This window comes from Zygotorulaspora mrakii, chromosome 6 (genome assembly GCF_013402915.1).
Source record: "Zygotorulaspora mrakii chromosome 6, complete sequence".
NCBI lineage: Eukaryota > Fungi > Ascomycota > Saccharomycetes > Saccharomycetales > Saccharomycetaceae > Zygotorulaspora > Zygotorulaspora mrakii.
Window position 1 is genome coordinate 38246 of NC_050724.1, and position 16983 is coordinate 55228.

Genomic DNA, 16983 nt, shown 5'->3' on the forward strand with positions numbered 1-16983 from the left:
AATGGTCAAGAGGGTTTTATTGTTAGGATCTGGGTTTGTTGCTCAACCAGTTGTTGATAGTTTATCTGCTACGGATGATATTGAAGTTACCGTTGCTTGTAGAACATTACAAAAAGCTGAAGCATTAGCAAAGGCATCTGGATCACAAGCTATTTCGTTGGATGTCACTGACGATGCGCAAATTGATGCTGCATTAAAACAGCACGATATTGTCTTATCTTTAATCCCATACACCTATCACCCAAACGTGGTTAGAAGTGCTATTAGATTGAAGAAAGATGTTGTCACTTCATCTTACATCTCAGATGCATTGAAAGAATTGGAACCAGAGATCAAGAAGGCTGGCATCACAGTTATGAATGAAATTGGTTTAGATCCCGGTATTGATCATTTATACGCTGTCAAGACAATTGACGAAGTCCACAGAGCTGGTGGTAAAATCAAATCGTTCTTGTCTTATTGTGGTGGTTTACCAGCTCCAGAGGACTCTGACAATCCCTTAGGATACAAGTTTTCCTGGTCATCAAGAGGTGTTCTTCTAGCATTGAGAAACTCTGCTAAATACTGGAAAGATGGTAAAATCGAGACTGTAACATCAGAAGATTTGATGGCTTCAGCTAAGCCATATTTCATCTATCCTGGATATGCTTTTGTCTGTTATCCAAACAGAGATTCAACCATTTTCAAGGATCTCTACCACATTCCTGAAGCGGAAACTATCATTAGAGGCACATTGAGATATCAAGGTTTTCCAGAATTTGTTAAAGTTCTTGTTGACATTGATCTACTGAAAGATGAGGAAAGTAAGATTTTTAGCGGAGTTATTCCATGGAACGAAGCTCTAAAACAATATTTAGGTGCCAATTCTAGCTCTAAAGAAGATCTCATTAAAGCTATCGACTCCAAGACAAACTGGAAATCAAATGAAGACAGAGAGAGAATTTTATCAGGATTCCTATGGCTAGGATTCTTCTCTGAGACTTCGATCGTTCCAAAGGGCAACGCCTTAGATACTTTATGTGGCCGTCTCGAGGAATTGATGCAATACGAAGATGGTGAACGTGACATGGTCGCTTTGCAACATAAATTTGGAATCGAATGGGCAGATGGTACTACCGAAGTTAGAACTTCTACTTTGATTGACTACGGTAAGCCTGGTGGTTACAGTTCCATGGCTGCAACCGTCGGCTATCCTGTGTCCATCGCAACTAAACTTGTGCTAGACAAGACTATTCAAGGTCCTGGATTAGTGGCTCCATACTCTCCGCAGATTAACGATCCAATCATGAAGGAGTTGAAGGAGAAATACGGCATTTATTTGAAGGAGAAAACTGTTGGTTAATGTCCCTTTCTGCTTGCTCGTGTTGCCGTTAGATAGCTTTAATTAATATTTATAAGTCAATTTTTAAGTTCTTATATTGCACAAAGTGGCATACCTCCCATCTGGCGTTTGTTCCACCCCTAGGAGCTTCGGTTTAGCCTTATTTTCATTTAGATCGGGTTTTTCAATACCCATGTTTCATTCGATGAACACAAGCATGTTGAAAAGGAGAACACTGAAAATCGTTATTAAAAAGAGTACGCTCAAAGGCATTGCGAAGTAAGTGACATGCACAATGAATATGACAGCTACTCAAGGGTCCGGCAATCTATGGCATAAATTTAGGAGTTCTACGAAGTCCTTGTCATCTTCGCTTTCCAATCTGTCAATAAAAGGCGAGACAGACGGTGATACCGTCACATCTACAGTGTTACACAAAGCAATGGTAAAGTTTTATAAGAATCAAGAGCCATTTACAGGATTCCCGGGTTGGCTGGGCCATAAGGAAGAGCTTCCTGACGAGCAGAAGATACTTAAAAAGCAGAGCCATACAAGCTCCAATCGTATTTCTAGTGGATTCAGCCACATTAGGAAAGCTTCTTCCGATAACAAGAAATCACACACTAGGAATCCCTCCTTCAGCAATCAGCCAGAACACACCAGTGCAGGAATGGCTTTCCATAAAATATATCATACAGATACTCCCAGTTCTATTCCTTCTTCTCAATTAGAATCGCATTCACAACCCCTTCTGAATGGTGAGAGTATGAAGATAAACTCGGCTCCAGTAACAAGTAATAACAGCACCATGATGATGCGCGAAAGATTGAAGAGACAAAATACAAAGAGCTCATTGAAGCCCTAGCTATTTGTAGGGATAACATAATGTTAGATTTAACTAGCTCGCAGTTGAGAACTCGTTGCTAGCAAATAAGTGGACGAGAGCTCTTCTATTAAAGGGCTGCATTGCTTTGCTCTAGTTTTCAGGTCCCGCTGAAGGATTTCACGTAACTCTGGCAGAGAAACATTTTATGTTTAATTAACACTAATATTGAAATATATAGCAGATAAAAGAAACAAGTATATACTTAACGTAGTAAGGAATGAAAATGCAGATTTTGGGGGAGTGAAGCATTTCGAGCTCTATAGAATTTCTCTCAAGGTGGTTCTTTGACTGTTTGAAGAATCTTTGTTCTCGTAGTTACCCTGAAAATTCAAATACGAATGGTCTCCCATTGCTCTAGGCTGGATTATTACCTTTAGCAGAAAAATGATAGCGAATATGGCTGAAATTCCTGCCACAACACAATATACTATACCCAATGACATATTTCGCCCACCAATTATTCCACTAGTTGTGAGAACGAAAGATTTGGTACCGCCGAACGATATGACTGGATAATTCAGACCGATATCCACGCTGTAATTACCACTGGGTAGCTCTGACGTGTGATTTTTCAAAGCCAGCTTATAAAACGTTGGAAGTGCCGCAGTTCGCATCCATACTTGAAACTCTCCCCAGGTATGCAAGTCTGGTATATTGTCGCTACTATATCCATCAGGGAAGCTCTTTGCCCAATTTGGTGGTGGGACTATTTGGCTAGCATTGTAACTTGTTTTCTTGAACCGCGTACGATCCGAACTCCATGAAATACCTTGGTTTGTCAATATGTAATCATCTGTGCCATCTTGCCCAGCTAAAACACTGCTGAATGTGTCATTGAACATTGAGTTTGCAATGAGACCACAAGGAAAAACTGCTTTGTCACTTGAGATTCTGAGAGGATCGCAGCTGCTATCCAAGTCTTGCGCACTTATTGCCTGGCCTGCAAGTTGGCCAATGTCAAAGGAGCTAACATATTTTCTGTGATTTTGAAAGAAATTTGTAAGCTTATAGTAGATAAATATGGATCTCTTGATGTTGTTTGGAACCTGGAATCTTAATGTGCATACGTCTTCATTATCACCGCCATCATTAACCTTCCAGGTTGGCCTGGTTGATACACTTTTTTTGAAATGATATCGAACATGCTGGGAAGGTATTTCCTCAAAAGCGTCTCTGCTAGCCTCTTCTCCACATCTACTGTAATCAATGACCAGATCCTGAATGTTTGTCGCACTGATGATAAGACCAATACCAATAGGGGCAAATATACATGCAACTAATATCAGCAGGGGCAGTACACTTTGAGGGGAAAGTATAGGTTGCCAAGCCTTCAAACGTTGTTGCCTAAAGGCAGTATTGGCTGGTTTACGACTCTTTTTCAACGTTCTCGTATCTCCTTCGACATCCTGTTTGCGTCTGGATAGAAAAGGTATTCTCCTAAACATCACCGAAACTGAAACACTCAAGGCTAATCCAAAATGAGAAGAATAAGAATGAACCTCAAATTACTTTTTTAACACATCTGCCATTTTGACATGGATTATCATGCATTTCTTTCATGTTTCCGCGCCACCTAAATGAACGAAGCGGGCGCGACATTTCTAGGAACGTCGTTACAAGAAAGGGAATCATAGTAACGCAAAAAATACATTTTACATCGTTACGTATTTATCATTATTATATTTATACACTGGCATCAAGACTGTTTGGAGATGATCTGTCGAGGACGCTATCTTTGGAGTTGCTAGAGATCACGTAGGTCTGGCTACTCAAAGTATGCTTATACAACGGTGCTAAGATATTCTTAATTTCAGGTAAGTTCTTGACAAATGGTAATTCCAATAGATTTATATTCTTGTCTCTAATGATTTGAGAAAAAAGTACTGAAATACCCCAGGCATGCGGCTTATTGACAATGAGTCTTTCCAGCAAACTTCTCAGTATGATTTCCTGGATATCGACGAGCTGCTCTCCCCAATCTTTGGACGTGAGCATTGTCTTCAAAACATAGCTGAACCAATAAGTATGAATATTTGGATATCTTAGTTGTTCTGCCATCACCTGAACCACTTGGTATTTCAATTCTACTGTTCCTTCATGAATGAGATTGAAAAGTAAAGTGTAGTAGGCGGATTTCGCATTGAAAAGAGCACTGTAAGGCATTTTCTGGTTTTCTAATCCTACTTCTATCCCTATGTGCAAAACAATAGCACGGACCAAATTGCTATCAATAGCTAGTAAGTCATATCCCACACCATTTTTAATATCATATTCTGTTTTATAAATACCATGCAAAATTGTTCTTAATAGAGAGTTCGTAGGAATTCTCAAGTAATTGTCAACCGGCTTTTTTAAAGTGCTAGAATCAGAAATGGGATCATAGAATACTTCAGGCAGCTCTTGACACGCTGGGAGCTTCTCCATAGATAGATTGGAGTCGTATGGATTTGGCAACATCATCTTTTTTGGAATAGAGGACAAAATTACGTTTTTTAACTGGAAATAACTGGGTGGTAGGTTATTCATAAATTCGAGATGATTCTCAATCAAGAACTCAGGGTTGTCATTAGAAATTCCCAAAAATACTCTAAGAGCACCTTTATAGACCACTGAAACGGCATTCGAAACCTCATTTTTGCTAGTGTACGTATCCAAAAAGTTCAACAGGTCAATTAGCAGTAACATTAAATTTTTCCATCCACTTTTTTTTGGTAATCGCAACATGGTTGGCAAAAACATTCTATGAGATATCAAAGTAACCCATGCGAAAGAGAAACCAGGGAATGCAATAGGCTGAAGAGAATGTAAATAAGTGGAAAAAATGTCGTAAAACTCTTGATCAAATTCAGAGAGTTCCCTCCTTGTTTGATTATCACTGATTTTTATAAAATCATGGCCACGAAGAACCTCCCACTCATACAAAAGATTGGACAGCAAACGAAAGTGCGGCCTTTCATTGAAGGTTACGTACTTCTGTTCATGGTCTTTCGCAAACACTACTGCTATCACTGATAGGACAATATTAAAGTACTCAGATCTACTGATATCAGAAAAGGCCTGCAACACCAATAGTTTGGTGATCAATTTGCCAATTGCATCAATCGTTGTAAATACTTCTCCCGTTGGATCACTTTCTTTGAATGAAAACACCGATAACTCCAATGCTGCTTTAAAAAATTCAATTAAACTATCGCTGTTAGAAAGTACACCCTTCTCCATCATTTGTCTGATAAAAACTAGAGTGGATATATCATCGGTCTCAACCCTTTGCAGTAACTTGACCCACTCAGTGAAAACCAAAAAATATCTCTCTTTCCTTGTTACTTTTACTTGTTTACCCACGGGAATGATCTCGTTGCTCTCATATCGCTCTAAGAAACTTTTAACTTGAGTATCATTTGATGAACCTAGATACTCTAAAGTTTTAATGAAATCCAAACGCATGAGAATCGGGGAATCAGAAATAACGGTGTTTTCTATAATGTCCATTGCGAATTCAGTCGAATTTTCCATTTCGCTTTTCATGGCAGTTACCAGAACGTTGTCTAATTCATTTGCCTCAATAAGCTTTACATCGAGTAATGACCTTATTACAGAGACATTGAACTTTCTACTGTCCAATGCGTAAACAAGCCACCAAACAACATCTTTTCTGGCAACCATAGACAGCGAACACAGCTTCTCCAATAGTAGGGAAAGCACTTCTCTGCAGAGTGGACTTTCACTAGTGGCAAATAAACTATTTACCACCGCTTGGGAAACCTTCAAAGCTAGTTGATCCTTCTGTGAGCTCCGTGCAATGAACGTCAATATTTGAAAAATGATAGCCTTGATAGGATTTTGCCCCCCTAAATCGAGCAAGCTCCTTTTATCAGCATTCTCCTTGATTTGCAGAACGAGTCCATCCATAAGGTGAACAAGCACACGATGATTTTGTTCCAGCTCATTTTGAATATTCACGTTTTGAGGATTTTGAATGGACATTTGATTTTGCCCCATCGTCATTGGCATTTGCGCTGTCTGTGAAACCGCTGCCTGCTGTTGCTGTTGCTGTTGCTGTTGCTGTTGCTGTTGCTGTTGCTGTTGCTGTTGTTGTTGTTGTTGCTGTTGTTGTTGTTGTTGCTGTTGTTGTTGTTGTTGTTGTTGTTGTTGTTGTTGTTGTTGTTGTTGCTGTTGCTGCTGCTGCTGTTGTTGTTGTTGTTGTTGTTGCTGTTGTTGTTGTTGTTGTTGTTGTTGTTGTTGTTGTTGTTGTTGTTGTTGTTGTTGTTGTTGTTGTTGTTGTTGTTGTTGTTGTTGTTGTTGTTGTTGTTGTTGTTGTTGTTGTTGTTGTTGTTGTTGTTGTTGTTGTTGTTGTTGCTGCAGTTGCTGCTGCTGCTGAGCCAGCATTTGTTGATTTGCAGGTTGTTGTCGAGGATGAACTGGGGCATTTGCGATACTATCCACATTCAGAGCAAACTTTCCCGAGTTTTCATATAACCGAAATTGTTGCGGAGTAACCCCTGTACTTTTGAGCCCCAAAGGTTCCGGGAGCTTCAAGGAATAAGGATTTGTATTCTGAGTCAAAAATGGCTGCTCCAACCGTCTTTCTTTATGATACCGGCGAATGACAATTGGTTGCATCAACTGTTCCCCTATATCTTGTGTAGCTTTGTCCATCGCCGCCTTTTCGATAATGGCCACTGCAAGCCCAATGTTATCATTGATAGCTGCCTCCAGTTCCTCATCTGGAGAAGTGGGCATGCCCATGATGTTAGGAGCAAGAGACTGTGTTGTCGAGCGAATCCCATCTCTCAAAAGCTCTATGGATGTTGCACGAGCCAGACTCTCGGCCAAATGTCTAACCATTGTAACAGCGGCGGTTTTTAACTTCATTTCATCCACCTCAGTGGCAAAATCCTTTAAAATTATCTTTGTCGTTGTAACAACTGCAATACTTGACGACTTGTCCACTGCAGGAAGAAGAATTTCCCTCACTGACTTAGCAATGGCCATTTGAAAAACGCGCTTCAGGTCGGGGTGTGTTACAAAGATAGTGGATCCCATAAGATTGCTAAAAGGATTATCTGAGGGAACGGAGTTTTCGACCATAATTGGACCTTGATCAGTAGGGAAAACGGCTCCATTCGACGCAGCCCTCTGTTGCCTTTGCTGAGAAAGAAGAATTTGTTGCTGATATTGCTGCATTATAATAATTTGCATCTGTTGTTCGTTGTGTTTCTGTTCTAAGGTCATATTTCCTAGTGAGCCGGACAGCTCATCCGCAATATTTTCGACATCCAGAAAGTTGGAAGGCATGACACTCGTCATTTGTAGGCCTAACATCTTCAACAATACTTCAACTTCGAATGTTAAACTTAGCTTCCAGCTGGCCTTATTATTCAACTCCACTAATACCTTCACAATACCAAGTGTCCATGGATTGGGAGGTTTGAAGACCTTGGAACCGGCTGCACCTTGTAAAACCTTTGCTACAAAAGGGACAATGATATCCAGTCTTCTATCATGATACGCCTCTAGTAGCAGTTCTCTAAACGCTATATTTCTATGCCTGATAGGCCTGTCTACGGCAAGTGTAATACTACCCAACCACAACGATAGATTCTTTAGATGATTCTTGTCAATCGAATGTACATCTTTGATAGCCAAAAGATAAAATAACTGCTGACCTGTGACAGCTATCATGCGCTCATGGAGTTTATCTGAGCCAATCGATGTCAGAATCCTACTATAAAGTTTATGGTAATTAGGCTCAGTTTTTGCCCTCTGATTAACGAGGTAGTTTGAAAACCATGAAAAATAGTTTGGAGTTAACACTGATTTCAAATCTGTAATTTTTACGTCGAAGTTATCCATAGTGATGTTGTTCACGACGAAAAGTACTTTTTCAACGATCTCTTTAGGTGGATTTTCTTGAGCAACAGTAGTCTTTGGCTCCTCAACATTCAAGTATTTCGACGAAATCAATTCGGGATTTACACCAGACAATAAATTTGCATCTTTATTCAATTCTCTACCTTTCAAAGATGCTTCTAAAACTGATTGATATACTTGCGGCTGAGATTGAAGACCCGGAACATTTTCCAGTAAATCCCTGCTATAATTTGGATAATCCGATAAACGAATTTTGAAAGCATAAATAGCTTGAATAGCAAATTTGAACATTTTTGACTCTGGACCCTCTTTGGCAAACCCTAAAATAATTCTAAATGCAACATCTAATACGAAACCCCGTAGCGACTGGAATAAAATCATGGAACCGAAAAGAACAGACGTGGTTGCTAAGGCATCCAGAGGATAGTCTCTAAAGAAACTAGATTCAGCAATCACAGCATGCGTCATACATGCGAAGACATCCTGATCTCGACCTACATCACTATCTCTGAAGTCCCTTAAGATGTCAATTATATCTTTGATGGCAAGTTCTCCACTGTACATTTTTTGAAGGTAATCTTGCATTTCTTTCTCTATCTCATTCGAGATTGGTGTCAATTGACCATTGCCAAGTATAGCATCATCATGACCAAAACCAAAGTTGATAAGTCTAGGGAATGTTATTATCAGGGAAAACTGAATAGACTCAAATCTTTGGCGATCTTCCTTTTTCAGCGGCAGCTTCATTAAGGAAGTTACCAGGAAATGCAAGGATTGTAGGTCAAATATGTTTGAGGACGTGAATGGTGAGCTGATATCTGAAATTCTCGTTTGAACATCTAAACAGTCCAGAACCTGAGATGCCGTTTCGGTGTTTAAATGACTCTTTATATGAAGTGGTAAGTTTTGCCACCCTAATTTGCATGCACAAGGCAATATTCTCAAGGACTCCTGGAAGGAAACATTCTCAATGAAATATGCTAGTTTACCGTCGTCACGTAAAATCTTCGCAAAATCTGCTGACGCCCTGCCTTCCTTACTCAATATGATCTTTCCAGCTTCAACAATTCTCGCATCATCGGGCAGTTGCCTAACCAATATGCCCAGTACCGTAGGCGTCTTTTCAAAAACTTGAACTAGTAATGTGACCAAAATTTCATCAATGACGTTTTTGTTTTCAGTTAGGAGAATAAAACGTTTGATATCATTCAGAAGTGCAAATGCTAGATATTCAGGGACATAATTGAAATCCTCAAAAAAGCACTCTTGATAATAAGGTAGCATTTGATTATTTACTAATTCATCTCTTAGTAGAAAAAGTTCCAGATCCAGTGTTGCAACAGACATAAGATAAAGCAAGGAATTCTTAGGATTAGGAATTAAATCTGTAACCTTTTTGGTACCTTCCGCAGTCAAGATATCAAAGCAACCATCCGCAATATTCCATTTGTGCACATAGTATGCCAACTCTAATTTGAAATTTATGTCCCAATCACACGTAAAAAATTGATCCAAAAGATAACCGTATCTCAAACATGATAAAAGCGAGCTCAAAGATGCTAAAGTTGGTTTGACAGCGTTCATCAAGAAATATTTTGTTGACATGAGGTTAAAAATACGGTTCCAATCCATGGTCTCCTTTGGAATCTTATCCAAACATCCGAAAACGATATTTCCAATTTCCGTGGCCGCTAATATATTCGATGGTGTAAACCAACCTGATGCAGGTGCCTGCTGAATCCCCTGCGAACCTGGAGATAGAATTTCTGACAGTATAAGCGCTATCATGTCATTGAGGTTCTCGCCCTCTAGTGATAGAAATACTTGCGAAAGATTGACCTTCAAACTAGTCGAGGCTCCTTGTAAAACTGTCGTTTCGAAGTACCTAGAGTTATTCATTTTGACAAAATTTTTGAATTGGAAATACTCTATGGCCAAACTTGGAATCAGTAAAAATAAAATACGGCTGTGGTCTTCGATATTGAAGAACGTAACTAAATCTTTTGCACTACTTCCAATAGAGTCAAAAAAAGAGTCGTTATAAAAAATATGCAGATTCAAAAGATCAATGATTTTTGGAGCTTTATATGGTATTGACTCGAAAAGCTTCAATAATAACCTGTGAACTAAATTATTCTCCTGATTTGCTTTTTTATCCGGCCCGAAGTCCCTAGAACAGATAGTTATTAATTTCTTCCAATATTTGATGTATGCTACCGTACTGGACTTATCAAGCAAATGTCCTATTTTTTTTTCGCTATCAGCAAAATTGTCCTCTGTTAGTGCTATAATCAGTAGGCTTACTTGAGCAATAATTATCCGGGTCGCTTCTTTATCCTTATCTTCAATTTCTGCGGGCAATTCTGAAGATGCAGCTTGCATGTAACTTTGAAGTATCTACATCATTAACTGGTGGTTAGTAATTCTATCTTGACATAAGTTATTATAAGAAATTCAGCCTTAGAATGGAAGCGGTCCTGTAAAGCTCCAGTGAACCTTCAACAGTCAATGACATTTTTAAATATACGCCACCGTGAGCGTTGTCCAGCACGGCTCACCAGCTCTACAAGAATCAGTTCGAGATCCGCTCTCTTCCTCTATCAAATGAGCATTCCACATACCAACTAGCGACAAAAATATGACTCCCTTCGCAAAACGTTCTATGCTTGATCTCATATACAAAGCTTTATCATCGTCCCTCCTAATGTTATACTTTTATTATTCGATTAATTGACAGTACTGCTTCTCCCCTCGCGTTTACACGAAAATTTTGCTAGTCGTTCGAAGGCATAGCTCATGCATAGTTAAGGCCAAGGCAGCATGATACAGTATAATGAGATGTAAGAAGCAAGCAGTAATACTGGAAGCGCTGAAGATAGCAATTGAACTGTTGCTTGATAACTATGGCTGGTCAGCCTTCAATCAGCAAGTTTTTCAAACAGGTCAAAATAAATGAATACAAGACAACTGTTGATGTCAAGAACTCTGCTGGCAGAATAAGATCAGAATTGGACAGCAATGCCGATAAAATGGCAAATGAGGGTGGAATAAATCCTCAGACTACACTGAAAGATAATATTCCGCAAGATGCCACTATAAAGGACTGTAATATGTCAAACAAAAATCAAGCTCGAGAGCATGTTATTGTGGATGTAGACGATTCCGAAGAAGAAGGACATAGTACTGCTTTTCAGAGGAAGAGGACCCTACCTAATTCTTTTGATACTGCAGCTTATAGTAATAATGTGATAATCAAGCCCAAAAGGCAAACCACAGTGAATAAATTCAAAGATATGAAGTTGACACCTCTAGATCAACAAATAAAAGAACTAAAGGAGTCTCACCTAGATAAACTGCTTGTGGTTAGAGTGGGCTACAAATATAAATGCTTTGCTCAAGATGCTGTTATAGCTAGCCAGATTTTGCAGATCAAGCTGATTGCGGGAAAGTTGACATTTGACAATTCCAATCCGCAAGACGAGGAATTCAGGCAATTTGCCTACTGCTCTTTCCCGGATACAAGACTCAATGTTCACTTGGAACGTCTGGTTCATCATGATCTCAAAGTTGGAGTTGTTGAGCAATCTGAAACTACCGCTATCAAGAAATATTCTAAAGACAAGAATAAAAGTAATGTATTTCAGAGAAACGTTACGAACACTTTCTCTAAGGCAACCTATGGTATTAATAATACTTTTTCTCCAAGAAGTGGTCCAATTCTTGGTGAAAATAATAGTATATGGGCGCTCTCTGCAACTGTAGGTCCTGAGAAATCAAGATCTTATGCTCTTATATCAGTCAATTTTAGTAAAGGTGAAGTGGTTTACGACAGTTTTCAAGAGACATCTTCTTCCTTGGAAAAATTAATAACACGATTAAGTTACCTTGAACCGAAAGAAGTAGTAAGCGATGGGCAATTCACAATTGACATCACTCAATGTTTACGGAAGAGAAAATGTATTATTCACGAGAGCATATCGAATGTGACCCCGAATTTACAAATAAGTGAGACATGTGAGAAACTCAAAATGAACGAACACCAGCTAAAAATGGTTGACCTCCTTTATCATTATATCAAAAGTTACGGAAATGAGCAAATTTTATTGCTATCATCTACATACAAGCCTTTTGTTTCTAATACACACATGCTGCTGACGTCTAATACAATTCAAAGCTTGGATATATTCTCAAATGAGGGAGGAAAAGGCTCTTTATTTTGGGTTCTGGATCATACTCGAACATCGTTCGGTTCGAGAGAATTGAAGGAATGGATCTCAAAGCCTCTCGTAAACAGGTCTGACATTGAGGACCGTCTCGATGCGATACAGTGTATCAAAGGGCAGATTAATAATCTGTTTTTTGAATCGTTAAACCGTGTGCTTAAAAGCTCTCCAGATCTCTTGCGAACATTGAATCGGATAGCATACGGCAATACTTCACGAAAGGAGGTCTACTATTTTCTTAAACAACTCGCACTCTTTGCAAATCATTTTGAGACCCATGCGAACTTCTTACACCATCAGCTTGAATCATCTGATGGAAAAATTCGCAAAAATTCAAGGCTTCTAACGAGAATATTAACCGAGATGCGTGATTACTCAAAGAATTCAAAAGTAACACACTTTTTGTCAATGATAAACGTCTCAGCTATTTTGGAAAAAGATATGGAAAAACAAATAAGTGAATATTTTAACTTGAATAACTATGATCATTCCGAAACATTAATACAAAGACAGAGGCAGATAAGTGCCGTTAAGGAAGAACTGATGGATGAGCTTGTGAGCATCAGGAAGCTTTTGCGAAGGCCTCATATGGATTATAAAGATGCGGTTGACTATCTCATCGAGGTTAGAAATACTCAAATTAAAGATCTTCCTTCAGATTGGGTCAAGGTTAATGATACCAAGATGGTTAGCCGCTTTCATACCCCTACCACCAGTCGGCTGGTCGAAAAACTGCAATACCATAAAGACCTGCTACTTCATGAAGCCGACGAAGAATTTCATCGATTCCTGAGTCGTATCAAAAAGGAATATTCTAATTTAAGAAGTTACCTGCAAAACTACGCAGTTTACGACGCGATTCTATCACTCGCAGCAACATCTTGCAATCAAGGTTACGTTCGCCCAGTGTTTACTAGCAAAAAGCAGTGTATAAAATCTTCCAATGCACGCAATCCAGTTATAGAATCGTTGGATGTAAGCTATGTGCCAAATGATATAAATATGAACGAGGAAGATGGAAAGGTTCTTGTTTTGACGGGTCCTAATATGGGTGGGAAATCGTCTTATGTTAGAAAGGTTGCCCTTCTCGTCATACTAGCTCAGATTGGCTCTTTTGTACCCGCTGATTATTTCGAAGTTAGCATTTTCGATAGTATGTTTACACGTATAGGAGCCTATGATGATATTTTACGTGGTCAATCTACGTTCAAAGTGGAAATGCTTGATATCATGCGTATTCTCGAAGGATTTTCAAAAACATCTCTTCTTTTATTAGATGAAGTAGGAAGAGGGACCTCTACAGAGGATGGTAAAGCAATTGCTTTTTCCTTGTTGAAGTACTTCATAGGAAGGTTAGATTGCCCTTTAATCCTTTTCACGACTCACTATCCTTCTCTTGCGGGGTTATCCAGTACTTTATTAAAAAACTACTACATGGATTATGAAGAGCAGAGAACCGCAGGGGAAAGTTGGTCTAGTGTGGTTTTCCTTTATAAGCTAAGGCCCGGGACTGCAAGAAATTCTTTTGGCATGAATGTTGCAAAATTGGCGGGTATTGATAAGAACATAATAAATACCGCTTTTACAGTGTCTGAATGTATGAGAAAGGAAAGTATTTCTAGTGAGAAGATGGCTCTTTCGTTTCAGATGAAAAAGGTCATGTCGTCCAATGCCTCATCAAATGAAAAATTGGTTAAACTGCTGCATGTAGGAAAGCAAGAAAATAATAATGCCGCAGGATGCAGTTAGTGACTTATTTACTTTTTAAAAGTTCATCTCATGATTTATATATGCTTCAAAATTACGAAAGACAATGAATCTGTGCGTAACTAAAAACAGGTATGAAGGTTCGATATTCACCTTTTGAAAAAACCTTTATGACTATTACTTCTAGATCTGTTAGAGTTCGGTGTGTAAGATATTTTACCATACGAATTATTATCCCCATATATCAAAAAATTACTATCCTGCTTCATTAAACTCATGGAATTGAAATCATGGAACGGATCGTCATCAGAAACTTCATCGTCATATTCAACAGGCTCTTGAAACATTATACGTTCTTGCTCTTCGAGGGAAGTGCCGTCCTTTGAAGAAGCACCCGTTTTATTCTTATTGGACGATGACTTTGCAAAATCATAGCCGTCGTCTGTAAGTGCAGGAATTAAAGGTGGTTCGTGATTCCTTAGTAATGACCATTGCACCTTTTTGAAGAATGGATGTTTTTTTATATCAGCAGCGCCCATCCTTGATCCCAGCCTTTTAGACTCATTTTTTATCAGCAGCCTCTTAATGAGATCTCTGCATGATCTTGATATTTCGTTATTGTTTGGAAAACTAACATCGTTTTTCAAAATATTACAAAATGTTTCGTTGGTATTATCGCCCTTAAATGGAGTGAAACCAAATAGCATCTCATAAGTCAGAATACCCAATGTCCACCAATCAACCGCGGCAGTATGCCCATTTCCTCTAATGACCTCTGGTGCAATGTATTCTTCCGTACCAACAAAAGAGTTAGTTCTAAAGCCATCAGAACAAATTTTAGTATCAACTAACGTTGATTGCGCTGTACCCTTAGCCACTGGGTTTTTTGCATCTTTCGCCTGAATGGAAAGGTCAAAATCAGAAAGCATGATGTGACCTGAACGGTGTAGGAGAATATTTTCTGGTTTCAAATCTCGATATATGAAACCCATCAAATGTAAGTACTCCAAAGCGGCAGTAACCTCACTGGCATAAAAGCGGGCGTCATCCTCAGAAATGCATTTTGTCTTTCTAGTCTGTAACGCCCTGAAAAATTCTCCCCCCATGCAATACTCCATACAAAGATAGAGATAATCTTCGGATTGAAAAGAATGGTAAAGGGTGACAATAAAAGGATGGTTACTGGTGGCCAAAATTTCTTGCTCTGCCAAAATTCGCTTTATTTTCTTCCTTTTTATCATCTCCGCCTTACTAAATATTTTCAGAGCGTATAATCTATTCGTTCTTTTCTCTTTAACTAAATAAACCTTTCCAACATCACCTTGCCCCAATAATCTTACTTTCTCGAAAGATTTTGGACTTACTATGATATCTTGAAATTTATTGCTGAACGATTTACTTCTCAGCCGCATTGACCTCTTTGGTTCGCTAAGATCAGATAAAGTTCCAGAGGGGGGTAAAGAGGACTCATGACTTGTGCTACTGTCTACAACATCTTTGATTGCATCTGGTACAGATGCTGCCCGTCTCAACGTTGGTTGCCGAATTTTATTCGGAGATTTTTCTTTTTCACTATGATTATGATCATTTTTCGATAACGGCTCCCCATTTACATCATTTTCCTCGTCATCTTCAAAACCAACCAGGATCGAAGGATACTGTTGAACACCCTCAGGAGTTAAGAGCGGACTCTCAATGCGCTCTGTCATACTTACAGGTCTTGAATCCTTTTTAGGTTGACTAGTAAAATAGCTATCGTCATTATTGTAAAACTCCTTTACCTCTTCGTTTTCTTTAATCTCGTGGAGTGATAAATTGCTTAAGTTTCTGTGCTCCTTCTGGATATATGAAGTCTGCGTTGATGGGGTATTCGGTGTCCCTGGCGTTACTGGAGAATGAATCTCTGGAACCTTTGATATAGTTGAGTTGAAACTACTATCCAGTTCTTGAGATGATAATGCATGAGGCGGTAACCCTTGATATATGAAATAGGGGTTATTACTGCGAACAGTTCCTGAACGATCTCTTTCTTGTCTAAACGGGTTTGTACTTGAGTGCCCACTTTGACTTTTTGGATCTAGTCTGCTCTTTTGCTTCCCATTAGGAGAGCTTAGATGACTGGGCATAATAGGTGTCGAAGGCGACCTCCTTCTGTACAATTGATTACTTCCCGGAGACCCCTCTGTAACATGTAGATGACTGCGATCCGGCTCATTACCACTTTGCGTATCTGATTGAGAGGTTTCCTCTGTAATTTGCTCACCAGCACTGCTGCTGTAACTTACTGGCGTCTTAGAAATATCCTCAGTACTGCCACTGCTCCCTTGAAATATGCTTTTGAATCTCGAAAATCTCGAACTCTGTCCCTGTGAATGTGCAGGTGCCTGTGCCGGTTCCGGTGCTTGAGCTTGACTTTGAGTTTGACTACGGCTTTGACTCTGAATGTCCTCCTTTAATACTGGCGAGCTAGGCTCCTCGCCTTGTTGCTGTCTTTCCAATGATTCTTTGTTACCTTTCTCTTTGTCACCTTTCTCTTTGTCTGCACCATTTACGGGGCTTACAGAGGTCTCAACAGGTTCTTGAATGCTTATACTAGAAACAGAGTTACTCGCGCTGCTAATAGTCCTCCTAAAAGATCTGGGAAGTAGCTTGGAGAATGACAGGCTGCGGTCCCGATCGCCTAGAGGGCTGCGTCTACTTTGAAGCTCCTGATCCTCCATTCTAGTAGATGTATGCTATCCCTGTTTATCGCTCGACTCGTCTTGAACCGAAAATTTGTGAATCTTTCGTTGGCTTGAGACTCCTGCCCTGATGGGTTACCTACACAGCAGCTATCGCGAGGGAATGTAAAATAGGCTTCACCCCTTGACTCACTTGATAAACCGTTTGCCAGATTATCGTCAACTCCTAACGGGTCAAAATTACCAATTATTCGTCTAAAGCAGCGCGGGGGAACGAAACCGGAAAAGTATTCA

At 39.4% G+C, this 16983-nt stretch overlaps 6 protein-coding genes across 6 annotated transcripts; 3 read left to right on the forward strand and 3 right to left on the reverse strand.

The window, feature by feature from the left end:
* Position 1: 1 nt before the first annotated feature.
* Positions 2-1342, forward strand: LYS9 (saccharopine dehydrogenase (NADP+, L-glutamate-forming); the record flags this gene model as incomplete). Its single annotated transcript, XM_037289343.1, has 1 exon — positions 2-1342. The coding sequence occupies one exon, from the start codon at positions 2-4 to the stop codon at positions 1340-1342; it is 1341 nt and encodes a 446-aa protein (XP_037145238.1).
* Positions 1343-1616: 274 nt separating this feature from the next.
* Positions 1617-2186, forward strand: MSO1 (Mso1p; the record flags this gene model as incomplete). Its single annotated transcript, XM_037289344.1, has 1 exon — positions 1617-2186. The coding sequence occupies one exon, from the start codon at positions 1617-1619 to the stop codon at positions 2184-2186; it is 570 nt and encodes a 189-aa protein (XP_037145239.1).
* A 278-nt stretch (positions 2187-2464) lies between these two features.
* Positions 2465-3652, reverse strand: HG535_0F00230 (CDC50/LEM3 family protein; the record flags this gene model as incomplete). Its single annotated transcript, XM_037289345.1, has 1 exon — positions 2465-3652. The coding sequence occupies one exon, from the start codon at positions 3650-3652 to the stop codon at positions 2465-2467; it is 1188 nt and encodes a 395-aa protein (XP_037145240.1).
* A 238-nt stretch (positions 3653-3890) lies between these two features.
* CDC39 (CCR4-NOT core subunit CDC39) lies at positions 3891-10460 on the reverse strand (the record flags this gene model as incomplete). Its single annotated transcript, XM_037289346.1, has 1 exon — positions 3891-10460. One exon carries the CDS (start codon positions 10458-10460, stop codon positions 3891-3893), a length of 6570 nt encoding a protein of 2189 aa, XP_037145241.1.
* A 521-nt stretch (positions 10461-10981) lies between these two features.
* On the forward strand, positions 10982-14050 carry MSH3 (mismatch repair protein MSH3; the record flags this gene model as incomplete). Its single annotated transcript, XM_037289347.1, has 1 exon — positions 10982-14050. One exon carries the CDS (start codon positions 10982-10984, stop codon positions 14048-14050), a length of 3069 nt encoding a protein of 1022 aa, XP_037145242.1.
* Positions 14051-14157: 107 nt separating this feature from the next.
* On the reverse strand, positions 14158-16728 carry HG535_0F00260 (serine/threonine-protein kinase; the record flags this gene model as incomplete). Its single annotated transcript, XM_037289348.1, has 1 exon — positions 14158-16728. One exon carries the CDS (start codon positions 16726-16728, stop codon positions 14158-14160), a length of 2571 nt encoding a protein of 856 aa, XP_037145243.1.
* Positions 16729-16983: the final 255 nt, after the last annotated feature.